Raw genomic sequence first — 27013 nt, forward strand, 5'->3', positions numbered from 1 at the left:
GTTGGGGCAATCGTAATGGTCAAGGAGCCAAACCAAAGCTGGACATGGGGCAGGCTTACTCTGACCCAGTGACTGAGAGTGACATGGTGGGGGTGGACACCCAGGACCTCTCTTCAGTGCTTATTACAAGCAGTGGAGTAATGGAAGGTGAGGTCCAGCAACTCCCCTTGCCTCAGGGATAGAACTCCGGAGATGCTTTCTTGTCTAGGATGCCTCATGATTTTGCCTAAGCTTCCTGTCTGTCCTATTCTTGAAATTTCAGAAAGCTTAATCCTTTAGGTTAAGGCTTTGCTTGAAATGCAAATCCCCTCGATAGGGGAACATTCCCAGCGGCTATGAGCAAGTCATGGAGGTGGATAAAAATAATTTTGTGAGTTGTTACTTATATCCGGGTGTGTATAAGTGATCCGAGGCATGTTTTCTATCGGAAAAAGTAAAATCAGGAGACATCAGAGAAAAAGGGAGAAATGCTAAGATGTCTTTACATGATTTAATTAATCAGACTTTTCTAGCCCTTGCTGGAAGTCTAGAAAGTAGGTGTTCTTGGTGCAGAAGGCGTGACCATCAAGTTTCTGGAATCTCACTGAGAGGCCCACAGGTTGTTGACTTCTCCTCAAGATCGTCCTTAAAGGTCACCAGTGGCCTTAGGCCAGACAGAGCCCTTGAGAGTGTCTCCTCTCCATAAACATGACTCATACAGATGCAGTCTACCTGAAGTACACAGAAATATAAAATTAGCCTTAGCTTCTTTCTATTTTCTTTTTGTAAATCCTGGTTCACTGGACCACCATTTTGTTCCCAACTTTTATAATCTGAGTTACTGCTCTAAAAGAGAATCAAAGCTCTAGGGCAGATAACAGTTTTGAAACCTATCCCAGGAGGCTCTGGGCTGCAGACCTTTCTGGTAACCCAATATCAGCTTCCTTCCATCCCTTTGGGACTGGCTGATGGAGGCTCTCCCAACGTGGTGACAGCTACAGGACGTCGCTGACTGACCCAAAGTTGTCAGAATGACCCACCAGCGAGGCCACTGTGCCACTAACTTGTGGAATAGTCACAAGGCTAGAATCTGCCTTACGATTTCTAAATCCTGATCGTTATTCCAATAATACAGCTTTTAAAAATGATCTGGTCCCACTGAATGCACTGGAAACACCCTGCTCGGAGGCAGTGATGACTAAACCCCCGACTCCGAGACTTTGAGACATCTCTGCGGCTGATGAAGGAACATCTTAGTTTTCTCTTCTCCCTTCCTTAACAAAACCTTCGAGATAAAAATGCAGCTTTTTTTTTTATGTGTGAAGAAGCCAGAAAAAGACATTTCCAGCTCATGACCCTAGCCTTGTAGATCCATATTCTAAAGAGCAGCTGGTCTGCTATTGTGCCTGTCGATGTTACTACCCTGGTCATTTCACGAATCGGCTTTTATAAGTCAGGCATCTGGGCTCTTTTGTGTTTTTTTTTTCTCTTTACAATTAATTGGAAAAAGAAAGTCAAAATTGTTCTTTTCCTGCCATTTTGGAGTCAGTAAAATTAAGTTCCCTTTGTCTATGTCACAGCTGGCGTTTCCTTGAGCAAATGTTTTTGGCTTAGGAAACCAGAAGAATGTGTGTCCTGTGATGGTAAATCATTGGGAGATGCATTGGAGGAAAAGTATTCACGTGGCAGGTGGCTCTTATATTCTCTAATTTACTAAATTAGATTGTTTACCAAGTCATACGGTGTGATCTATGGGAGCTGTTGCAAACTATGTGGGCTTTTTTTTTTCCACACAGATTTCTGAAAGCAGTGACTTTCTTTTGCTGCGAGGCAGAATTCCACCTCATAAAGCACAAGTGAGCTGGTCTTTACCTTGTCCCTGCGCTTATGACCTGTAAGGCTGTGGTTTTCAGCCTTGACTGCACCCTAGAACCACCAGGGATGCTGGCCAAACCCTGATGCCTGGGTTTCATCCCAAGAGGAGATTCTGATTTAATTGGTCAGAGCACCGAGGACTATTAAAGCTCCCGCATGATTCTAGCACATACTGAGTCTGAGAACCATGGCTGAAGAATTCAGATCGAGAACATTCCTTAGGTTTATAAGCAAAGACACTTAATATCTATTACGCACTGAATGTATCTCACGCCCCCCAAATTCCTACGTTGAAGCCCTACCCCTCTGTGTGACAGTATTAGGAGGTGGGGCCTTTGGGACATAAATAGGTTTAATAAGGTCTTGAGGATGTGACTGCCATGGTAGGATTCATGCCCGTATATGATGAGGAAGGGACTCCCGAGCCTTCTCTCTCTGCTGTGTGAGGACACAGCTGGGAAGAGGGTCTTCATCACAATTAAATCTGCTGGCACGTTGTTCTGTGAGAAATACAGTCTGTTGTCTAAGCCACCTGGCCGGGGGTATCTTATTATAGTCACCCAAGCTGACAAAGGCAGCATCTAATTCTTCTGTATTTTTCCTTCCTTTGATACATATTTCTTTAAAACTGAGATGTTCAGGGCAGTGTTTTTGCAAAGGTCAGGTTACCAGTCAATATCATCAACACTTTCCTGATATTCTCCTTCCCACGCTTTGCATGCAGAACGAAGTAAGAGACTAGAGGTGAGACGACTTCTTTTCTGACCCCCACTTTCTTAGGAAGGTAAGCATACATGCTTCCTCTCTTTCCTCTGTCCTGTGCACTGCTTCCAAGAAAATGATTCTCAAAGCAGGATTAAAAGTGAGAGAGGAACCTGGTTAATGTGAGACTAGTCACCAGCCCACGCTAGCTCATGGAGACTCATCAGATTTAAACAGAAGAAAAAAGTCGGGAATCAATGATGCTCTGGACCCAAAAAGGAGAATGATTAGTTAGCCATTGGTGTCATTTTTTTAAAACCATTTGCTTTCATGATTCTTTCTTGTCTCAGACAAAGTGCATTAAACTGAACTGATGTCAAGGTCATTGTGAATTAAATTTACAAACTGTTTTAGATCCTCAGGTACTAGGATTCTCAGCAATTGTTGCCCTGGAATTTAGCATACTTAAAAGCATATACTTCAAATTCTGCCTCTCCTTCAGGTTATTTCCTATGGAAGCCAGTCTCAAACTCTGGCACTCATTCAGAATCACTGCACTTGAAAGAAGTTGTTAAGAATGTATATTTTGGGGCCCCAATCCTAGAAGGACCTAGAAATAAAAATTATAAATAAATGTGCCAGGTGATTCAGTACATTTGGCTCATAGCCTCAGTGTAAAATTTACTATTTCTGTGTGTTTCTTATCTGCCTTGTTCAGAATGTTTCCTTCACACCCCAAGATTGCTCTTGGTTTATGTGCTCCCTACCTTGGATCTTTCTTGAACTAGAACATAAACACCAAGAGGGTAGAAAATATTGTGTCTATTGTTCTCTGTATCCCCGGAACCTAGAACAGTGCCTGGTGTGTTGTACATGCTCAATGAATGTTGAATGAATATTCTGAATGTATGACTTTTAAGTAGACTTAGCATTTTAATCAATGGACAAAACAATGAAAGAGGAAGTTCGAAAGTGAAGGCATCCTTTATCAGAGAGAAGTCATAGTACACTGGGTGCCCAGAATGTTTGGAATTTGCCTTTTGAGTTCAAATAGGGCTGGGATTAGTTTTAAGCTCACTCTGGGTGCTCCCCAAACTCTAAGGGGAAGAACAAGCCGCTTCAATGTTCATTCGGGACATCCTGTGTCCCCTAACTTCTGCCTCCCTTTTCACAAGGCAGGAGGCTTAATAAGTTGGAAACATCAGCCCTGGCCAGTTGGCTCAGCAGTAGAGCATCAGCCCAGTGTGTAGATGTCCCAGGTTCAATGCCCAGCCAGAGCACACAGGAGAAGCACCCATCTGCTTCTCCAACACCCCTCTCCTTCCTCTCTGTCTCTCTCTTTCCCTCCCAAAGCCAGGGCTCCATTGGAGCAAAGCTTGCCCGGGCACTGAAGATGGCTCCATGGCCTCTGCTTCAGGTGCTAGAATGGCTCCAGTTGCAATGGAGCAACGCCCCAGATGGGCAGAGCATTGCACCCTGGTGGGTATGCCGGGTGGATCCTGGTCAGGCGCAAGTGGGAGTTTGTCTGTCTGCCTCCCCGCTTCTCACTCAGAAAAATACAACTAACTAAATAAATAAATAAGTTCGAAACACCATAAGGGAGACATGATGGCTAAATTAATTCATTCAAAGAAATTCAGAATTTTCACAACTAAGGACTAAAGGTATCTATTTCTGAATGGTGTTCAATAGTCAAGTGAGAGTAGGAAAAAGACCCTTCTAAACTGAACAGAGATGCCTCTCTAACCTTCTCCAAGCTCCTCCACACCACTTAGCCACCTGGTTAATAAAAAACAATCAGAATGAGGTCTCCAAATGCACTACTGACTTAAGAAAGTCAATATTGTGCTTAAGGTTTTGCTTTATTTAAGCAGTTCTGTCCCAGAGAGCAAACAGTGCTCATTTATAGAGAAGCCACTGTGCTAGAGAATCTTAATTCCCTCCTGTGCCCCACCCCCTGCCCCAATTTAAGAAGAAGATTTTGTTCTTCAAATTACGTGACTTGGAAGTAAAACCCTGATGCTAAATGGAATAAATAGCATCATCATTTAATGTTCCCTTGGTAACACTGGTGGAACACTTATTTTCTCAGCAAAAATATATCAGTGATATCCAAACACGGAATCCGATACCTTTTCAATTCTGTCTTCCTGAGATTTCTTAAAGTAGATGGTAGGGATCCCGAGTTCAGAGGCAGCGATCCACTGCAGAGTGGCTCGAAGCTCAGCGTCGGGACACTCCGGCTCCAGGTCGAAGTTGATCACCAGCAGGCTGCCCTGGTGGGCGGCAGTTTCCGCCGGGGCTCCGGGGATGCATCCTGAACACAGACAACCACACCGCCTTACTACGCCTTCTGCAGGGAGAGCGCGGACCGCGGGCCAATTGTGTGTCAAAAGGATGGGAACATGCTTACCCTCTCTGTGTTCTGACTGTCCTCTAAGAATCTCCTTTTCTTCTACTAGTTCACTTTGGGAGAAAACAACAGTATATGGTTGGTAATGTTTAGGAAGAGTAAGCTGTAAATGGAAGATGAGGTGATGGTTTTACTGATCTCAAAGCTTCTGAAGTTTCATTCTACGTTCACTGTTTCCATAGATGCTAGAAAAATAGCCACGTGGCTCTTATGTAGGGCTACTGGGTCTTCAATCAATACCCTTTCCCTAGACAACAAAAAGGCCAGAGGCACTGCATGGTGTCAGTGGGGATAATTAATGTGGAAGACTCAGAGAGGCATCTTGCTCAAGCTTCTCTCTATTAACACCCAGAGGCTTGGACCATCCAGGAGAGAGTCGGTTAACAAGTTCTGATTGGGGGGGGGGGACTTATTCTTTAACTAGTTCTGATCGGGGGAACTTATCCTTCTTCCATACTTCACCATCATTTAAAGCAGTGGTAGTCAACCTGGGTCCCTACTGCCCACTAGTGGGCATTCTAGCTTTCATGGTGGGCGGTAGCAAAGCAACCAAAGTATAAATAAAAGGATAGATTTAACTATAGTAAGTTGTTTTATAAAGATTTATTCTGCCAAACTTAGCAAAAATCCGACATAAAGTACTTGGTAAGTAATTATTATTATATGCTTTAACTTGCTGTAACTCTGCTTTATAAATTTTATAAAGTAAAGTTACTTCCCTACTTTATAAATCACCATTACTGTAGAACCGGTGGGCGGTTAGAAAATTTTACTACTAACAGAGATACAAAAGTGGGCGGTAGGTATGAAAAGGTTGACTAGCCCTGATTTAAAGGATCATATGTTTCTATCTTGGTGCTATGTTTTTTTCTACACTATGATACCAACATAAAGTTGCATTTTAGCTTAGGAAAATATTATTTTCCTACATGGATATGTATTTCAAGAAGGGAAAAGACAATCAATCAATAAACTTCAGAAATTAAATTGTACAATAAAATATTTCAATTAGTTGACATTCTACTAACTCTACTAACTTCTTTTTATCTGAAGAAGGTAGTAAGCTGGAGGTGGTTTAGAATGGGAGAGTCATGCCTGAAGTGTGTATTTCATCAGACAAGTAGATGTTCAACATTTGAGGTGGTTTTGCATAGTGAGCACTTAGTAGTGAGCCTTGAAGATGGTGGGTATATTCAGAAAATGCTTCCAGAATGGGACCATATGGCCCAACAGTTAAAAGGAAGTGACCTTTTTTGGGAAGCCTGTGGTTGTCTTATATTTTTTCTTATCTAAAAATTAAAGTACAAGTGTACTTAAACCTGTCTTTTTATGAGAGAAAACTCTCTCTTATATTGCCTGTCACTGCTAAGATCTGGCTGACAAATTCCATTCTATTCCTAATGTTGAGAGAGCCTTAGTTGTTCTTAAACACACTTAACAATGACATAGACGGGTGGCCAATCACCTAAAGGTCTAGATTTTCTTCTAGGTCGCTATGTGAGCGACATTAAGTAAAATGACATCTGCTAGGTACAGTTGCTGCTCTTACAGAGCTGTGCAATGCTTCTCTGGATGGTGTTGGTCTTGGTTTTACCTGAATTCATATAGTCTGTGGAGCTGTGGGCTCATACCATGGAGAAAGATGGAAAAAGGAGTTAAACAAACGTCTCTTGAAAATAAAGCCATTCCAAAGTACTGTTTTCATTTGTTTTGTTTTTTGGTTCTCTTTTAAAAAACAAAACAACTCAAACCCAAGATAATACGCGTGTTCATCTCTATTTATGGGACAAGAAAGGATGCATTGCCATCTTCAGTTTCTGGGGAGCACACCCACACCTGGGATACCTGATTATGTCATAGAGCAAAAATGCTTTTGCTATTGAAAGTCATTGAGGAAATAAGTTAGAGAGCAATTTGTCCTATTACTTTATTTTACTTTTTCCCCCCTGAACTTTCAGAAATATCCAAATAATAAGCTAAGTCAGTGGTTCTCAAAGTGTGTGCCAGGGTGCACTGGTGTGCCCTAGAAGATTTCCAGGTGCGCCCTATGGTATTCCAGAGAAATATGTGCCTGTTGGGGACCAAAAAACCAACAGGGTTTTTGGAGTTTAGATTTTGGGGGGACAGAGGTGTGGGGAATTGGCTGTAAGCTGACAGTCTGTCCAACCCCCCACCTCACTGGCCTGATTAGGTTGCAAAAGGCTGTTAAGCTGTGGTGCTGGATTGTTTACACTACCCCCCATGTTCCCCGGAAAGACTAGAGGCAAGTTTCTTCTATCCTTTGTTTGGTGTAAAGTTAAGATGATATTTATGGTGGGGTTTTTCTGTACTCAACACAATTAAGAGTAAAAACAGAGGAATTCTTCAATGTATTGACAAAGAAATGAGAGTTTGCCTTTCAAATATATGCCCAAACATTGAAAAAATTGCTAGGACACATCAGGCTCATGTTTCTCATAAACACAAGAATGAAAAAACTTAACACATGATGCCAGGACCTGCCAAATTTACTAAATCTTACTAAGAATGTATCTATATATATAAAAAGATAACATTTTGTCGTTTTTTTATTTTTAACCCCTCCTTTTTTGATGAATTCTAGAAAGCATAACTCAAAAAATGTAACATAAAAATGTTTTTTTAATGTCAGAATAAATTTAATTTTGTCATATTTATTTTGTTTAACTACCATAAAAGCATGCTTGAACTTTATATTTTTTCTTTAATACTTGACTTAATTATTATAACATATTTCTCAGGAATTTGTATATAGTGCACCTACAATTATTTGTAGGATTTTAAGCTGATAACAACAGATACTCCACTTGATCTTAGCCAAAAGGCCAAGAAGCGATTATTTGTAGGATTTTAAATGTGCCCCGACTTCAAAAAGTTTGAGAGCCACTGAGCTAAGTCATCATGGTCAAAAAATAGATTGCAATTCATTTAATTTTCCAGAAGCATCACAACTTCTAGATGTCGTCCTGACCTCGTGTTGCTCTCCCCATCGTCTAGTCATACATATTGTGCTTCCCTGCGTGCTTCTTCCCCTTGCTCTCTGAAACCCCCTCACGGAGGAGGGGCAGAGCCACTGGGTGGGGAGGACACATCTCCATCACGGCACCGCTGGGTGTTCGGCACACTCAGTAGTGATAATCCCAGGTGTCTACAAGTAAAGGGAAAGCCATCGCAGTATACTGTATTGAACAATAATCTGTATTGGTTGGCATGGCAAAATTTAAATAGATGTTTGCTTTTCTGTGTTCAGTTAGGTAAAATAATATATATTTCTAGTTATATAGGTGAGCTTTATCTGAGATGATTATATCATAGGGGGCAGATTTGAAATCCAGAAAGGAGGTGATGGTAGGCTAGGGCTATTCTAGGCTTGAGTTCTTGCTCCGGTGACATAGAACCACACATGCCTGGGAACCACGGAAGTACAGACATCATGACATCGGTGGTGGGGCACAACCTGAGTGATCACAATGGGTTGCCAGATGGAATTGGGTTGGCGGTCTCACAATCACTGCATCTTCGTGGCTACTTACTTAATCATGGGAGAAGATGGCATGCTTTCCTGATAACTGTCCAGGTCCATAATGCCAAGACTGCTAGTGGCACTACTGTTGCCATTGCTGATAAAGCAAAAGTTTACATATTAATGCCAGTCTCCACCACCTGGCCACACCGCCGACACGGATAATCTACTGATCCTAGGAGTCCTTCCTGCAGTCCCCGGGAGAATACTGCTTGGTGTCTAGGACTCCTACGCTGACATTTATTTCTGATAAAAATAGGGGAACACACAACAAAAGACATTTTTCGCTCAAGCCAACTGCCATCAACATTTTCTAATTTCCGTGGTGGTGTTTTACATTGGGTAGATCACACTGACTAGGTGACAATCAATGTGACATTTTTCTTCTTCAGTCTAGTGACAGTGAAGGCATTCATCTATTAGCAGAAGACCCACAGGGACGAAGCTGCTTCTGAGAATGCTGCCTGGGGAAGATTCTGGAAAGTTTATCTGCCTGCTTTTCACAGAAACCGGGGGACACACATTGCCTTTGCCATTCAGGGGACTTTCCTGAGGGACATTCCACAGGATGTGCACCTGGCTAGGATTTTGTTTTTAATGGAACTACAAAATTCACAAGTACAGGGCTGGGGCATGCCAAGTTTTATCACTCTTTTATCTTCAACTCTTTGAGTGGCGGCAACACCTGCTACCTTCGGTATGATGGCAAAGGAGAGACCACTTATTGCATCCCTGTCATAGGTTACACCATCAACATACAGTCAACTCGCTAGCCTGAAATTTATTTACTGAAACAGTAGAGTTGAGCTATTTTTTTAGGTTCTCTGCACTTGCAAAAAGAGGTGCATCCAGTTTCATACAAACCACTGCGTTTCCTCACACCTTCTCTATTTTCCAATGACATCTTTCCAAGTAAGGTTTCCCAAGGGTGAGAGTAGGTGTGTTGTAAGGAGACAGCCCTCCCTTGGGAGCCTCACGAGTCATCAGCTAGTCACCCTCCATTTCAAATTCCTGTCATGAGCTTTGCGTGGGATTACTGGCTATACTGATTGAAATCTGATGACTTAGACCTGGTCCTGAACCCTGTTAACTTCTGCTAAGTCCGAAGATTCAAATTATTTTTTGTTTTTGTCTCTGCATTGTTTTTGGGAGTTCAGACAGATTGTTCAACATTATGAAATTTTCCTAAGTCCAAGTGGAGTGAACTGCCAGAAATAAAACTCTCAAGGAGCCAACACCCGGAGTGTTGGTATCCCCATTTCAATGGGACTCGCTACGGTCTGTCGGAGCAAACAAGACTTCAGGGTGACATGTGGATATTCTTCTTGGTTTTACCTCTCAGGGGAATCGTTTTCAGTTTATATCTGCTGACTGGCTGGGTTCCAAGATCTGACCTCTCATTAGCTCCTCTCTAGTTTTTCTAAAGCAACGGGAGAGGGCAGGGCAGAGAGGAAAGCAGAGGGACAGTCAGGCCAAACAACACAACAGTGTGGCAACACTTGCCTCGTGTCAACCCAGCCTGGGTTGCATCTGAAATACAAATGAGCCAGAAAGAGAGAATCAAACACATCGGGTGTAAGAGCAGCTCTGATTAAGAAAACACAGTTTCACCATTGCATGCATGAGCTGGGGCTCGCAGAGACGAGAACACAGCTGACTCGGTGCCATGGCCAAGGTCACAGAAGCCATAATTGGATATTCGAATACCTGTCAGCAGAAATCATGACAGGCTGGCACCTTGACCGAGTAGGAGCTTTCTTTTTTGTGCTATTAGGAACCTTTGGCATTAGGAACCACTTAAAATGCATTTCTGGGATCTGTGTTGAGACCTGTTTCTCTAAGAAGTCAAGTGGAGAGCAGGTACCTCATGGATCGCTCACTGAACTGCAGAAAGCTGCTGGCGTCGTCTGGGTTGTCCTCCTCGTTGGCAAGCTGGCACCAGCTGTCTGTGCTCTCCCCGCTGCTGCCAGGAGGGTTGGGGACCTCATCGGGGGCTCTGCCATCTGTTGAGACTTCAGCCTCTGGTACATCTCTGGCCTCAAGGCTGTCACTGTGGATGGTAAGCTATTATTACCAAGAATAGGAGCACAAACCTGCATGTTTCACGGGACCTCGCTGGTTGCTCTGTTGAGTATGACTCTGTCATACTGAGCAGGATGTTATTGGATACAGCTGCAGTCTGTATTTTAGGCCAATACTTCTGCTGGTACCCTGGGTCCCATTTTGCCTTTTCAGGGTAACTCTCCATCAGTTTTCCCATCTCTTCTTTCTTTTAATGCCCTCAATTCATTTCAAAATCACCTATAAGTTCCCTGGTCCACATACATAAGAATTATTGAGGGGCAGTGGTGTTTGAACTGAAGACACCCAGAGCCTCCTCTCCAAGGATTATGATTCAGGGTTTCTGCAGAGAGACCCAGAAACCTGCATTTTAAACACCCCGCCCAGGGAGTCTAATGCAAGTGGTATGTGGAGCATGCTGGAAAAAATATACCCACCCCAGCCCTGGTGGTTTCCAAAGTCATTTTGCCTAGAAATGCCTCTATACATATTTTGCACTTGCAGACACATTTTTACACTATCTTCTCCCTTAAAAACTTCTGATTTTTGTCAGCACCACTTTCCTGGATTAGTGCTTTAGACCAGTGGTCCCCAACCTTTTTTGGGCCACGGACCAGTTTAATGTCAGAAAATATTTTCACGGACCAGTCTTTAGGGTGGGACAGATAAATGTATCACGTGACCGAGACAAACATCAAGAGTGAGTCTTAAACGGATGTAACAGAGGGAATCTGGTCATTTTTTAAAAATAAAACATCATTCAGACTTAAATATAAATAAAACAGAAATAATGTAAGTTATTTATTCTTTCTCTGCGGACTGGTACCAAATGGCCCATGGACTGGTACCAGTCCACGGCCCGGGGGTTGGGGACCACTGCTTTAGACCAAGTTAGTGCTCTGAGCATTTATCTTTCCTCCCCGGGCTCCTCTGAAGTCCTGCCTGTCTGGACAGTTGTAGATTGGAGCTTGGTTCTCTGTTTCTCCTCTAAGTGTCTCTACAACCAGGTCCGATGGTTCTCTGCTCTCCTTTCCAGTCTGTCCCTCAGCAACCTCATCCACTCTCCAGCCTATGCGAATAGCTTCTGAACTCCAGCCTGATTCAGACACTCTAATCAGCTGGCCTGACCAGACCCGGTCTGCCTCATTACAATCTCAAAATCGATGTCTCTAAAATGAATTCTGGTGGCCCTGCATCCTCTTCCTGTGTTTCTTATTTCCATTGTTCTTTCTGAGCATTTGGACTTAAAATCTTGCAGTCTTCTGCATTCAGCCTTTTGCAGTCAATCAGTTGCTGTATACTTTCAGTTCCACCTCTAGAGTATCTCTCACACACTTATCTCTGTCTTTACACTCATGACATTATATTAAATTCTTTTAAACTGCTGGAATTTTAGATTTGGAATACACATCATGGATTTCCTGTAGATTAGGATGCAAAGCTCAGTGAGGTCCAATGAACTGGTACCAGATGTTAGACCTCAAGTTTTGAGACCCACGGGCATTGCTCCTGCTGTTACTCCTTGGCCAGACTACCCTGTATCAGCCTCCAAACAGAAGAGCCCCAACTGTTTCTGCTCTCTCAAAACCTTCTACACACAGCTTCCTAACTGATGTTCTTAAGACATATCTTTGACCATTCTTGTCAACATTCTACAAGAACTTCCTGAGGCTAAACTCTGTCCCTCATGTACTTCTCCTGCCTTCCAGGTTTTATCTACCTCCACTCCAGTCATTATTAAGCAAACAAAACCATCTGTTGTTTCTCAAACATGCCAGGAATTTTCTGCCTCTTGGTCTTTGCCCTGTTGCTTTCTCTGACCAAATGTTGGAGGATTGAGGTGATCTGAGCACTGTTCCTGAAGCCCAGCCACTGTAAGTTCCCTAACCCTTACTCTAACCCTAACTCTTACTCTTACCCTAGCCCTAACTCTAACCCTCTACCACCTGTCAGTAAGTCAACCTCTCTAAGAGAAATAATAATATTCATTTCACCAGAGCTTTTTTTTACATCATCTAAATTAGAAAATAAAATTTATTTAATGCATTTAGCTTAATGACTGGATCCTCACCCCGAAGATTCTTTCTTACAGCATTCTGGAAAGATGCAATATTGCAGTGTGGCTGTTTCTAGCATGCCGTGTTGCTAATATTTGGTAAAAAAGAGGTCCTTAATAAGTTTAATTTCCTCTCATAAATGCTGATATGCTTCCAAACAGAGCCAAAAGAGAAGAGAAGAATCAATGCAGCCAGAGACATTTAGAGAATTTAGTTAAATTCAAATGAAAGCCAAATTCACTGATAACAAATGAAAACAATATACATATTCCACAAAAAGTGGAAAGGAGCCAGTACAGAGAACAAAGGAGAGAATTCCGAAGCCATTTGTTTGTTTAGTTAAAAAGTCATTTCCTGAACTAATGTTTTATTAAATTAGGGCCTTATGTTATTAGGAAAAGTCATTGCAGGATATTTCTTACTAAAGCAGAAGTTACATCTCAGTGATGGATACTGAACGTCCACGTTAAAAATGAGTCTCTCAGTGGATTTTCTTTTATCTCAATTTCATACTCTATTTTACAGTAAATTTCATATTCCATGTTGCATAACTGGGGAATTCAGAATGAGTAATGATCACCACAAACACTAGTTCTCATTTCCCTTTGAGAGAATTTATAGCTCTGCTTGTTTATTTATGAATATTGCACGGATGTGACATGCAGATGTATATATTTGGCTTTTCCCCACTTCTGGTCTTACAGTTCACAAACAGAGCTTTAGAGGACTGCATGTGATATGCTATTGAATTAATCTGTAGGATTTCTGAGTTAGCGGAGATCTGACCATCTAGCTCAATGTTCCCCTAACTTCATTTACTAGCAAACCAGTGTCGTAATTTTTGCCATATCTGCATTATAAGAAAATTGATTTAAATTAGTTTACTTTTTATAACCTATATATGTTTATTTTATAAAAGAATTTTGGTTGGCTCAGCGGTAGAGCGTCAGCCTGGCGTGCGGGGGACCGGGGTTCGATTCCCGGCCAGGGCACATAGGAGAAGCGCCCATTTGCTTCTCCACCCCCACCTCCTTCCTCTCTGTCTCTCTCTTCCCCTCCCGCAGCCAAGGCTCCATTGAAGCAAAGATGACACGGGCGCTGGGGATGGCTCCTTGGCCTCTGCCCCAGGTGCTAGAGTGGCTCTGGTCGTGGCAAGCGATGTCCCGGAGGGGCAGAACATCGCCCCCTGGTGGGCAGAGCATCGCCCTTGGTGGGCGTGCCGGGTGGATCCCGGTCGGGTGCATACGGGAGTCTGTCTGTCTCTCCTCGTTTTCAGCTTCAGAAAAATACAAAAAACAAAAAAGAAAAAAAAAAAGAATTTTGGCCCTGGCCAGATAGCTTGGTTGGTTGGAGCATCATGCTAAAGTGCAAAGGTTGCCAGTTTGATCCTCAGTCAGGGCACATACAGGAACAGATCTATGTTCCTGTATCTCTCTCTTCCTTATTCTCTCTATAAACTAAAAAAAAAGAAAAAAAGAAAAAAAAGGAGAAAAGAATTTTTGAATTATTTCTATAAAAGTAAAGTAAAAGAGGAATGACTTGCTATAGGTAGAAGGTAACAATAAAAATAAATACATAAACACAGTAAAAGCATTCTTTCCAATAATCCATGCAGTTGCTTATTACTGTAAAAAGTTCAGTGAAGGTAACAATCATGACAATTAAACACCTTACATATTTTAATTTAGCTTTAAATGCATAAACATGTACTTATTTGCCAACCTCTAGACTAAAAGAGCTTTTGGTATCATTGATTTTTTTTCTACTCTTTTTGTAATCATTGATTTCTGCTCTTATTTTTATCATTTTATTCCTTATATTACTTTGGATTTAATTTGATCATCCTTTTTTAGCTTAAGGTCATTTATAATTCTTCCTTAAAAGGAAACATTGAAAGGTATTAATTTCTTTTCTAAGTGCTGCTTTAGTTGCATCCCACAAAATTGATGTGTTGTGTTTTCATTTTCATTCAACTTAAAATTTATTCTAATTTCCCTTTTAACTTATTCTTTGACTAATGGATAATTTAGAAGTGTGTTTTTAACTGACCAGACGGTGCCACGTGGGTAGAGCATCGGACTGGGATGCATAAGACCCAGGTTCAAAACCCCGAGGTTGCCGGCTTGAGCGCAGGCTCAACCAGCTTGAGTGCACGGTCACTGGCTTGAGCGTGGGATCAGAGACATGACTCCATAGTCGCTGGCTCAAGCCCAAGGTTGCTGGCTTGAGCAAGGGTCACTCGTTCTACTGTAGCCCTCAGTCAAGGCACATATGAGAAAGCAATCAGTGAATAAAGGTGCCACAACAAAGAATGATGCTTCCCATCTCTCTTCCTTCCTGTCTGTCCCTCGCTCTGACTCTCTCTCTCTCTGTCAAAGAATAAAAGCTGTATGTTGTTAATTTCCAAATATTTTGGGGGATTTCCCAGACATCTCTTTGTTACTGACTTTTAGTTTAATTCCATTGTAATTGGAGAACATATTTCATATGATTTTAATTCCTTTTAAATGTATTAAGACGTCTTGGTGAATGTTTTAAGTGCACTTGGAAAAAATGTATATACTGTTGTTGTTAATGGAGTGTTTAATAAATATTAATTAGGTCAAGTTGACTGAGAATATTGTTCAAGTCTTGTATATCCTTATTGACTTTTTGTCTATTATTCTATCAATTACTGAGAGAATGTGAAATTTCCAACTATAATTTTGAATTTGTCTATTTCTCTTTCCACTTCCACCAGGTTTTATTTCATGTAGTCTGAAGTTCTTTTATTTAGGTAATTACATATTCACAATTTTACACATATATTTTTAACAAATTTGATATGGTTTTCTTTGTTGGAATCCTTTGAGACTTGGGCTTCACTATCTAGAGATTTATTTTTACCTTTGCTAAGACCCTACAGTGCTATTAACCTGAGATGCTTTAAGGTAATTTATGAGCTTGTGAGTTCCCTGGACCACACATGCATTTAGGGCAAGCTGTGGTTATAAATTCTTAGAGAATGTGTTCCCTCCACCTCTACCCAGAGACCTAACCCTGAATGACAGATTTTTAAAATCATCTCCCTTTTCTAGCGGAGGCTGGTGTCAGTTCTAAGTCTTAACTGTTCACCAGCCCACATTATTACTTCCTGGTTTCTTTAGCCTTTAGAAAATAAAGGTGTATATTGCTGAAACTGACAAACGTTTCAGGACCAAGTGCAGAATCAGTGTTAACTTATCACTTTTGTTTCCAGATCCTTTCATTTTCTGCCTCTGAAACAATGAGGATGATGATTATGATTAATAACAATGGTAAGCTTATTTTTAAGGATGTTTATTATATCAATCCAGAATTTCTAGTTGATTCATAGTGGGAGAATTTCCCAGGCTAGCTAAACTACCATAATGCTTGAACTGCAAGTCTTACTTCTTTTCTTCACATGGTTCGCCCCTTACCTACCTGCTAAGTCTCATCACACAAGCTAACACCCTATCAAGCAGCCACTTGGACCAATTAGTTACTCTCCATCACACTACTCCTTTTACTATTTATCTCGTCACACTCTCCAATATTTTTTTTCCAAAGAGGTTTTCTATGTATATTGTCTGTCTCTCCTGAAGCTGTGTAATAGTCATGGGACAGGCACCTAATCTCTATATTCCTCTGCATGTGCAGCCAGCCCCAAGGATAGTATGTGTTAATGGATATCACTTATCTGTTGTCTGAATATGATTTTTCTTGAAGCAAATATAAATGAATAAACAACATGTTTCTAAAAAAATCAGACTGTCAGTGAGTGCGACGTGTGATGTTCAGAATTCTCAGTTTGGTGTTTATACTTGTGGTCCCAAGTCATCAAAAAGTTAGATAAATATTCTTCAACGATCTCAGAAGGGATGACTGAGTTAAGAACACTTTGTTGCCCACCATAAGATTATATTTTTTTCACAAATCAAGAACTGGAATACTATATAACACATCATCTAAACTCTTAATAACTGAGGGATAATTCAGGTATCTGGACAAATGTGGTGGCCTAAAATACAACAAGTATTTCTATTTGGACATGATTTCCATAATATATTCTCTTTATGAATATATATATATATATATTATGTTCAAATTATAAAAGACGTTACTCTTTTTGTTAAATAAAATAAGTAATGTGATTTTATTTCAGTATGTTGAGATTTGATGAAGTTCTTAGTAAGAATTATGAAAACGTCACTCAGAGAGTAGCCTAGAAATATCTTCAGGACATGACACTTCCCCACCTCCAAAGAGAATTCAGATTGCTTGAGTCACTCACACACCTCTCTCTTATGAGTGGGTGGGTAGGAACTCTCTTATAGGGAATTGAGTTCTGTATTTAACTATTTTGACACATCAAATTTCATGACAACTCTGAGATTAGAAAATGTAATCTAGATATAACTAATTTCTCTTGGGAACTTTCTTGTTTTAATAAAATTCTCACACTACTCATCACAAGTTTTTCTTGGACAAATAATCTTCTGGAATTAAGGCAACCTTATGCCCTAACAGAAGGCAACAATACAACCATAAAGCAAATATTTTTTGAATTGCAGTGACTTTAAGTATCCTCTTATGATATTATTATTATTATTATTATTATTCCAATCTACAGGAGAGTAAACTGAGGTAGACAGATTAGGGAACTTGCCAAAGTGACATGTTTACAAGGTTAGTTAGAGGAGTTCATGTTCTATAACAATTTTTTATATTGTTTCATCAAGAAAAATATATTCAATATTTAGTAGTCCTTAGGCTTTGGAAGCAGACCCATCTCTTCAATTTCTAAGGCTGGTGATTCCACATTTTTCACTTTTTATTACTGGAAAACAAAATCAGAAACCCAAATTACATATCGTGAGAATATGTGCTCAGGTCATGTGCTTGGGTCATTATATAGAACACAAACGTAAATTAATTGGAGACTTTATTCACACATATTTCCAAAATTTTTGAAAGTCCCCAGGTTGTACCTATTTTAAGTACAATATTAGTGATATTTAAGTCAAAGTTGTATAATAAATTTCATTTAACTGCAGGGACAATCACTATTTAGTTTGAGACTATAACCATATATCTTGTTGAACTATTAGTTCATTAATGTTTCCTACCTAGGTAAACTTCTTTGACTAAATATCTTAGCTATTTTATGATCTCTAAGTTCAAGGAGACTTTAAATTAAGGGTTTTCTATTTTCTGCTATCTCAAGTTAAAATAATTCTAAAGAATTACACATTGGCTCTTTTGTTGCTTTAACTCTGATCACTTTTAAGATTATAATTTACTTAATAAAAATTAGTTATGATTACACGTAGGTGACTAATATTAATAAAAAATTCTTCATGGTAATATGTGATTACTAGAATGCATCTTGAGTTCATCACCTAAGAAGACCATGGTAGTGCTATATAATTTAAAAGGTACTGAGAAGATACAGCTTTACTGTTTAGAATTCCAAAATAAAGACTTTCCTCAGTAATGTTTGAAATTCTACCGATAGAAATGTATTCTTTTGCATTTTCCTCTTGGTTGCAAAAAATCTCTTAAGAAAAACACCACATTAAAATAGTTTTAGATAACCCAAAAACAAAACAAAACAAAAAAACCTGTAATTCTCTGTACTTCCTGAAGGTGGCGAATATCGAAGTGAGAGGTAGTGCTCCTGAAGACTTGGGATGAGTATTTTCTACAGCTGGAGGAATACTGATCTATCAAAACCTGTCTTCTTGGTCAGCTTAGCCTATACTTCATTTGTTTTAACTTTGTGCTCTTTGGTTAGTGTATTTTCATGCTTTCTTCCTTTTGATTTCTTCCAGGATTTATCCTAATTGGAAGGTATAGTTCTTAGCACCAAGGGTTGAGAATGAACACTAACGGCACCTGGACCACGCACCACCTGTACCTCTTAATGATGTCTTCTAACGGTGACGTCATTAGAAGCTAACGATAAAGTCCTTCTGCTTCCCGGATGAGGGTGGGAGAGGACTGGGGATGTTCGGGAGCTAATGAAATTTGATAAAGGCTGTATTCAATGTGCTTATTGCAGGGTTCTTTGTACAGTGAGCACATGTCTCTGAAGAACTATGCAGGTTATTCCTCATCTTGTTTTTCATAGATGTAGCTTAATTTCTTTTCTGTTTTGCTTAACTTTAACTATAGACCAAAAATATAAAAAATAATGCAATGGTCTTACATTCACTAATCTCATGATTCTTCTATGGAAAATGAGAGCTGTAAAAAGAATTGGCATTTCTTGAAACAGCATGAAATAATAATTACTTTGCCTCGAAGTCAAGATGCAGTGTCACCTTACATTACAATTTCCGGAAAGAAATGGAAATAGCAGTACTCTAGTGTTGTTTTGCCCTTAAAGCTGCCGTAATTATACCATGCATGTAATGAGCCAGCACCTGCAGAGCACAGTATCTCTGCAGAGATCTTTAGAACAAGGCAAAAAAGAAAAACCTAAAGAGTCCCTAGAGAAAAAACGGTATCAAAATAATTTCATGTCAGTTTCCAATATTAAAGTTTCTTTAAATTTAAATTTTTTCAAATGGATTAGTTGACACACAAACACACACACACACACATTCATCTTTCTATATATTAAGTGCATCTTAACCCAGGGAGGTCATTGATTGCCTCAGGCATTCAGTTCTTGCAGCAATCAAGTTACCAAGGTTTAGAGTACATACTGATTAAGATTACTCCAGTCCCACGCACTCTTATGGTCCCACGGGTCATTCACTCACCTATGGCTTTGGCAGGCACTCTTCTCAGTGTCTCCATCCTTCGCCACCTCTGGGGCTTTTTCTTCTTTCAAATGCTCCTCTGCCTCTTCTAGGGGGCTGCGTTTGGAGAGGAGGTGCTGAGGGTCACTTACACACTCTTCTCTCTGATCTGTTTCAATCTGAATCAAAGGTACTTGCCTTGAACAAAGCGCTTGCCTGGTGTGGTGTCTCAGGACACCGTCATGGCACAAGGAAGTTTCCTCTTTAGAATCTAAACTAAGAGGAGCAGCTTTGCTTGGAGAGGAGACTGGGGGACGCTGGCTTTCGGTGACAGAGTCCCTCCTCTGGTAATCAATAGATTCCTGGATGAGAAGAACTGGCCCACTCTGCACTCTGCTGGAGGCTAATCTGTTTGCACACTGGTCCACTCGCAAGGGAGAGCCACCGGAAACGGGCTCCGCATCTGCCTGGGCATCATCCACTATGATTTTGTTCTTCCGCATGAGGGCCTCGATGGAGTTGGCCCAGGTCTCGTGAATTAGCATGGTTGTGATGTGGTCGGTCCCGCCTCTGAGGTACAAGCAGGAATCGGACTTGCAGAGCCCTGTAGAGGAAGCGCCGCTGACCGGCTGCACGCTCAGGAAGTCTTGCTGGCTGTTCTGAGCAAAGCCATCTAAGGAGTTGGCTTTGAATGGCGCACTCACCGTCAGCCTGGCACCCAGGGACCTGCTATCTGGCATAGACGACTGTCTGTAACACAGTGGGGATCGCAGAGAAGGCGACAGTAAACCAGCTGTCCAATCCTGGCTGCTTCGCCTGGAGGAGATGACGTTATCTTTGCTTTCTCGTTCAATGTCCCTCAGCATGTACCTGTAGAACTCCTCGGTGATGCTCTCCGTGCTGGACTGCTTCGAGGGGCAGCTCGGCCTCACGCTGAGGTGGTCACCTCTCCGGCACGCCTGCTGCACAGCCGAGTGCACAATGCTGCTGGCGTTCTTGCCGGCGTAGTAATCCAGCAGTAACTCAAAGCCTCTTCCCTCGCTTTCCATCTGGTTCACCATGAACCTGGAAAACTCCTCGGTGATGCTCTCGCAGCTGGACTGCTTGGAGACGGAGCTGGCCCGGCTCACGGGCTGACTCAGGGTGCTCATCAAGCCCAGGCCGGGGCCCTCGGCCCTGGCGCCGCAGTCCTCCTCCGCGATGCTCTCGCAGCTGGAGGCCTTCAGCCGGTTCCACCTGTCCCCGCTGTGCAGCCGACTCCGCGCAAAGCCCTGCGCTTGCCAGACGCCGTCCACCATGGAAAACTCGCCCAGGTTCATGATCTTGGCTGCCACCTCGTTGGCAAAGATATTGACCGAATCCGGGATGTCCTCCAAGTTCACGGACTCGTCCACCACCCTGTTCATCAGCTTCTCTTTGAGCTCCGGGTGCTCGTCCGTCTTCCTCTTGATCTCGCTGAGCCGCGGGGGCTTGTGCTTCCTCACCGAGGCCCCGGCGGCCTGACTCTCCTTCCTCCTCTTCAGGGAGCGACAGGATACGTTCGGGGTGACCAGAAACTCGTTCCCTCTTTTCCACGCACAAAACCAGGGCTGTTTTCCACTGGAGTTGTCAAGGCAAATGGCTGCGATTTCGGTTGCCATGGAGACAATGGTCTCGGCTAATTCTTCGGCGAAGTCTGTAACGCAGTCTAGGTCCGTGTGCTTTGCCTGCAGCAGGGACTGAGCGGGAAGCGGCGCGTCACTCCCTGACAAGGACAGATGAACCTGAACTTCACTGCTGGGGGATGAGGCGCCAGTGGATTTTCCTTGGGTGTCTTCGGCATCCTGGGACCCGCGGCTGCCCCTGGTGGCTGCTGGTGGCCTTTCTCCTTCTGCAGAGGCTCCACATGCGTTCTCCTTGGGACTCAGAGGCTGCGGAGGGCTTTTTATATCCTTTCCCACCGTACCTTTCAGATATGTGTCCTTGGGGAATATTCTAGCAGTCGAAGAACCGGGCACTCTGGCACTAGAAGGCAGTTCAGCTTGCGGCGTGGGGTTCTGGAAGACGCCGGGCTTGGCTAAGCCCTGGCTGTCTTGCCCGGGAGGCCTGTCATCCACAAGGTTGTTGATAGCAAGACTAGCGCTACGTGGACGAGTAAGTGGAGGGCTGCTGGAGTTTTCAGTGGCTTTTGTCCATGCCTGACCAGGTGGCTGGTTGCCCAGTTCTGTTTCCTCCCACCTGAGGGAATCCTTAGAAAGAACCGTGGGGCATTTACCCTGCTGGACAAGACGGCTCATCTTCCTGAGCGTGAAGCGCATCACACTGAAGAGCAGCTGAGTCGTACTTTCCATGAAGGCATCCAGCGCTTCAGACGAATGCCTGCCATCGCTGGGGTCTGTTATTTTACTGTGCTGATGAACTTCATCACTGGAGTGCTTCAGGATAACATTGGACAGGGCCTGCGCCAGGTCATTTCCGTGGGCATTTCCTGAGCACGAGGTCTGAGGCTTTGAAGCTGCTTCTACAATTCTTCTGTTCACCGATTCCAGGAGGTCGCCAGTGCCGCTGTAGGTATGAGGCCTTGTTAACACCAGGGCAGCCTCCTTGAACAAGGCCTCTGCGATGGCTTCGTTTCCCAGCTCCGTGCCCCGCCCCGCAGCTAAACTAAATGGTGGGCAGAGTGCGGCAGAAGACGCAGGCGCAGACATGGCTCCACCCGAAGCCTCGGGGCTCCTCACCTCTCCTGTCTCGCCCAGGCCACAGACAGCAACGGCACTGGCCACCTGGGTCATGCCACACAAAGCAGAAGGAAACGAGTATTCATTGACAGAAGGTTCCTTCAGGACTTGGGATGCTTGAGGCTGCTCTGGGTGGTTTGCATTAAGAGATTCTTGCTCCATTTTTAGTCTTTCTGTGGCCTGTGGACTGGAAATAGTTCCAATCACGGTGGCCGCACAAGCTAGTGCTACTTCTAGAGCACTCTGGGGGTGCCTGCTGGCGTCCTCTGTAGAGGGGACACCTGAGGGGTCAAAAGAGACTTCCATCTCGGGCCATGAAGAGAGGCCTGGGTCCGGGGCGGGATGACTGCCATCGGGGCTCTGAACAATGACGATTTTGGGGAGCTCATTCCATGAACGAGAGACCACGGCATCTTTTGTGGAGCAGCTGCTGGGGAGCAGAGCACTTCCTCCAGAGACACAGACGGCGGATTCCTGGGGCAGTGTAGGCTGAGACTGGGATAATCTAATGAATGCATCTTGCAGCACGGATTCTGCTAAATTTGTAGCATATTCACCGGGGGAGGCTTCTCCATCTTGCACGAGAAGAAGAGCGTTGGTTCCATCTTCATGGTCCCCGGGGTCTAAGTTGTGGTCATGCTCCATGACAGTGCCGCAGGCAGAAGAAGGTCCTGCTTTCGAACCCACCCCGGAGAAATACGCACTGCCCGGAATATATAGTGCCTGCACATTTTCCACTTGACCTTTATGATTTTCTGAATAATAATCATCTGTGGTCGTCCCCTCATTCCCCACAGTGTCGTCACCTTTCCACTCACATCGCTTGGCTGATGGAGTGAGATTCTGCAAAGTTGCATCTTCTGCTACTGTTTCCAGAGATCCTTCTGTTTTGGCCAACGACGTATGATATTTGCTGATGTATTTGTCTTCCACAGTATAAAGCGACTTTTCCTTACTGTAATTCCATTCCCCCTGAGTGATTTCCTTTGGCTTTTTACTTTCCATAACATTGGCTGAGACATTTATAGTCTCGAAACCTAGTGAAGAGAAAATGAAGACCCCTATTACTGTTTGAATAGCTGGTTCTCGTGAGTCTAAAATAACAATTATTTTCTTAACATGCTTTAAAGTATCAGACACCTTTTCCTTCCTCCCCCAAATGCATTTGAATGTTTCTTCAAGAAAAACAAATCTGAAAAAAGCTTTCGTGTTTCATTATGGGATGCTGGCCAACACAATGGGTTTCAATGCAGAAAGGGAATGCAAGTGTCACAGTGGGAGAAGAAGGCTTTGGAGAGCTGAGAAGCTGGTCACCATTCTTCGGGTGACCCCAAAAGTGCATCTTGTGACTTCCCAGCGAGGAGAGAGGGAAGAGGGGGATGTTTAGAACAACCTCAACAGTGGGTTTTGTTACAGAAATTTGCTCTGAAGTCTGCCTTGGACTTACCCCAGGGACAGTGGCAACCACATCTGGGGTATCTCTTCCTAAGGCTAAGAGTGGGGGAAGAAAGGCCATTGTTCACTGGGCGTCATTAATGAGTCAATAGAAAGAGCAAATAAATGAGTATTAAGGACTTTCTGGGTTATTTCCTTCTGTCCTCACCTTAGTAATAGCATAATATAGTTACACGTCAAATAACGACATTTTAGCCGACATCGAATCACATATACGACAGTGATCCGACAGGATTATAATGGAGATGAAAAATTCCGATCACCTAGAGACATTGTAGCCATTGCAATGTCCTGGTGCAACTCTTTCCACTTGTATACAAAATGTTTGCTATAGAACAGTGTACTGTGCTGCACCTGCAGCAGCCGCATACATCTTGTTTACCCAGTCTCTTGATTGCACCATTTGCTCTTGTTCTTGATTTCATCTCACATTGTTTTTTAGAGTAATATGCTGTTGAGGCTTATAGCCTAGGAGCAATAGGCTCTACCACACAGCCTAAGCATGTAGTCGGTTATAACATCTAAGTTTGTGTAAATGCACTCACTATGATGTTTGCACAACAAAGAACTTGCTTAAAAATGCATTTCCCAGACGTATGACAATATCATACCAATCATATCATATCATCACATCATATCATATCATCACATCATATCATATCATAATCAATTATATCCATTTTAAATAGAATAGTGCTATTTGAACTACTATTCTCCCAATTTATAGACAAGGGCTCAGAAAGATTAGATAACCAGCCCCAGGGTTCACCGCTTCAAAGAGGCAGTGAGGATTCAGGCCAGTCCAACTTGGCTTCAACAAATAGGTAGCTTGGATGGAAGTTTTAGGGAAGTGAACTCCCCCACCCCCAGTGAGAGTCTCCATGTCTTGGCAGGCAGGAGGATTTCCTTTCAAAACACCCAGATTTCCTTCAGCACCGGTCCAGCATCTTCAGGGAGAACAGAACTATCTAGCCATTAGATCTAAGTGCACCAGTCAGCATCTTCTCTGGTGTTCTCTTATCCTCCTTCCCTCCCTAAAATCAGTTAGTGACGATTGTGATGTGTCAGCCGAACTGACGTGGCCTGAAGCTTTTCTAAAATTTCATGCAGACACATTTTTCTAAGGTGGCTAATTTCAGAACGCACACTTGTTTTCCGGGACAGTTCTCACCGTTCCTATATTCTTCCGCCTCGCTCTCCTCCAAGTGCTCAGACGCGGTGAGAAAGTCTTCCTCGATTGAAGACAGGGAGCAGTTGGTGTCATCCTCCACCTTCAAGATGCTTGTGTCCAGGTGGAGCTGCCGCTCCTGAACCAGCTCCAGACCAATCAGAAATTTGTTGATTTCAAAGATGATGCAGTTGGTACTGTTTGGCCTGTTCCCTCTCGCACACTGGACCAAGCAGATATCTGGCAGCCAAGGACACTACAAGTGGAGAGGAAAAAAGGCATTTGTTAAAAGAGAAAACAGAAAACCATTGACTCTGACCTTTCTTCTTCCACCAGTCTCTCCTGATAGAGACTTAAAGTATTTGGAACGTCTTCTGAGCTTATATTGATGAGCTTCTTGAAAAAAATTCAAGTGATGTTTGGGAACACAGAGTACCTAGGAGAAAATTTGATTCAGGGCAAAACAGACCAGTTGTATATTTTTTTTCTCTTCTGTCAAAGCAAAAATTGCCCTGGGCAAAGTTAAACAGGTGAGGGAGACTGTATTCAAAGCTATTGAAACAGGGGAGAGAGGCCAGAACTGGGTTGGACCACAAGTCCCCACAACAAACTGCAACTGGGTTTTAAAGAGCTGGGAGGAGAACTGTAGTCCATCTGTGTTCCATAAGTGGATTTACCCAGACGAAAAGTAAACTGGGTAGTTTTGCAAATTGGAGCAAATTTTCCAAAGGCCTCCACTGTTATGTGGGTACCATGATCTATCTGTTTCCATAGACCATCACTATTGGGGTAACACAGCAATGGTACATCTCCTCTTAGTCAGCTATTGCCGATACCTGCTTGTTTAGGGATAGTCTCAGTTTGGCTACCTTGTCCCATTAGAAGTTGCTTACTTGCTAATCTGTAGGTAAGGATGGAGATTTTGGCAGAGGCCACTTGAGCTGGGTTAACTGGGGATGTATAGGTCAGTACCAAGGGCATAGCTAAAGTTCCCGTAGACCAGGTGTGGAAGGGAACAAACAAGCCTGACCCAGGAAATTATGGTGCCAAAGACAGATTCGGGAGGTCAGCTTCGAATTTGCAGTGGTTCATATAACAAGTTGCCTCACTTTCTCACTTAACGTTAGTCTTCTAGTCTATAAAATAAAGATAAAAAAATACCTTTTTCTATTCTCAGAAACTAGTCATAGTGAGTTAATAAAATAATATAAGAGCACTTTGAGAAATGTGGAGGACTATTTAAATGTGTAGTCTTTTTTTTTTTTCTTTCCAAAAAAAAAATAATTGAAGAAAGATTAAGTAGAAAAGCATGTGTAAAGAAACAACAACAAAAAACCCCAAGGACCAGGGTGGAGTAGTAAAAACAGGAAGAGTCATCATCCACGTACAAACTGTCTATGCTCCTTTGGGCTAGAAAAGTACTCTATTATTACAATGCTAACGCACGGAGCACCTGGCCTGCTCTCTGAGTCTGGTTATCTGGTTATCTATGAGCAATGCTGTCTTTGGTGATCTCTGTCTCTGTCTTGTTACCTCTGCAAATGACTCGATTGCTTGTTTGTATTGCTACATTATTTTATGATTAGATTATACAATTGGAAACATGAAAGAAAATCTCCATAACATCCTTCACTCGTTTATGTGTTGAGTCATTCAACAATTATTTATTATGAGCCTACTGTGTGCTAATCACTCACATAGGTGCTGAAACACAGTGATAACTGAGTCGGACGTCTTGTTCTCATGAAACTACTTACTTACAGTCTGGTGCTCTCTTGGACCTTTTTTTGGTGTGGATATTATTAAATATATGTATATATTCATATAAACACATAACACAGCTACCCAGGCATGTGCCTCAAAGACCAATGAATACATATCAGTGAGCAACAAGTGAGGAGTGGGCACAGCAGTTACCTTTTCTTCTCCAAACCGTCCTCAGTAGAGTCTTAGGATAAGACTCTTTAAAAATCTTAAGGATAATCATTACAGCAGCCAAAAGTCAAGTAAAATACTAAGTGGAAAATAGAAGTAAAACCAGTTATTTTCCTCCACGAAAATATTTCTCTGAGATGCTTATTCTGTGCAGTCATAAGCTCTCCTCCAGTGGCTGTCCTTTTTGCTGTGGAGACGAAGACATCATCCTACTAAGCATGCCTGAGTCTGAGGAGGTCCAGGTGCAACCCATCATCCCTCCCAAACTGCACACATCCGGATCTCTGTTGGCTGGACCAGGAGGCCCTGGGAAGGACTGGAGAGGGTACAGGAGTTGGAATCCAACAGTCCCGGCGTGCAA

At 42.6% G+C, this 27013-nt stretch overlaps 1 protein-coding gene, 1 long non-coding RNA gene and 1 pseudogene across 4 annotated transcripts in view; all 3 read right to left on the bottom strand.

Annotated features, from left to right (window-relative positions):
* The window catches only part of LOC136378559 (uncharacterized), a 510347-nt gene that overhangs the window by 186168 nt on the left and 297166 nt on the right, over positions 1-27013 (bottom strand). The gene's annotated exons all lie outside the window — the stretch shown is intronic.
* The window catches only part of SPHKAP (SPHK1 interactor, AKAP domain containing), a 121741-nt gene that overhangs the window by 4557 nt on the left and 90171 nt on the right, over positions 1-27013 (bottom strand). Inside the window, exons 7-13 of one of the 3 annotated variants that reach the window (XM_066345645.1) lie at positions 24721-24973; positions 21618-23131; positions 19399-21587; positions 10375-10560; positions 8521-8607; positions 4970-5022; positions 4689-4873 (exon numbers count right to left, since the gene is read on the bottom strand). In XM_066345645.1, coding sequence (XP_066201742.1) covers positions 4689-4873; positions 4970-5022; positions 8521-8607; positions 10375-10560; positions 19399-21587; positions 21618-23131; positions 24721-24973 — 4467 coding nt within the window. Of the gene's footprint in view, positions 1-4688; positions 4874-4969; positions 5023-8520; positions 8608-10374; positions 10561-19398; positions 23132-24720; positions 24974-27013 lie in introns of all 3 variants that reach the window. The other 2 variants (XM_066345644.1, XM_066345646.1) reach the window with 2 other exon arrangements.
* Positions 7644-7824, bottom strand: LOC136379151 (U2 spliceosomal RNA; annotated as a pseudogene).

Source organism: Saccopteryx leptura, chromosome 7, assembly GCF_036850995.1.
Source record: "Saccopteryx leptura isolate mSacLep1 chromosome 7, mSacLep1_pri_phased_curated, whole genome shotgun sequence".
In the NCBI taxonomy this organism is placed as follows: domain Eukaryota; kingdom Metazoa; phylum Chordata; class Mammalia; order Chiroptera; family Emballonuridae; genus Saccopteryx; species Saccopteryx leptura.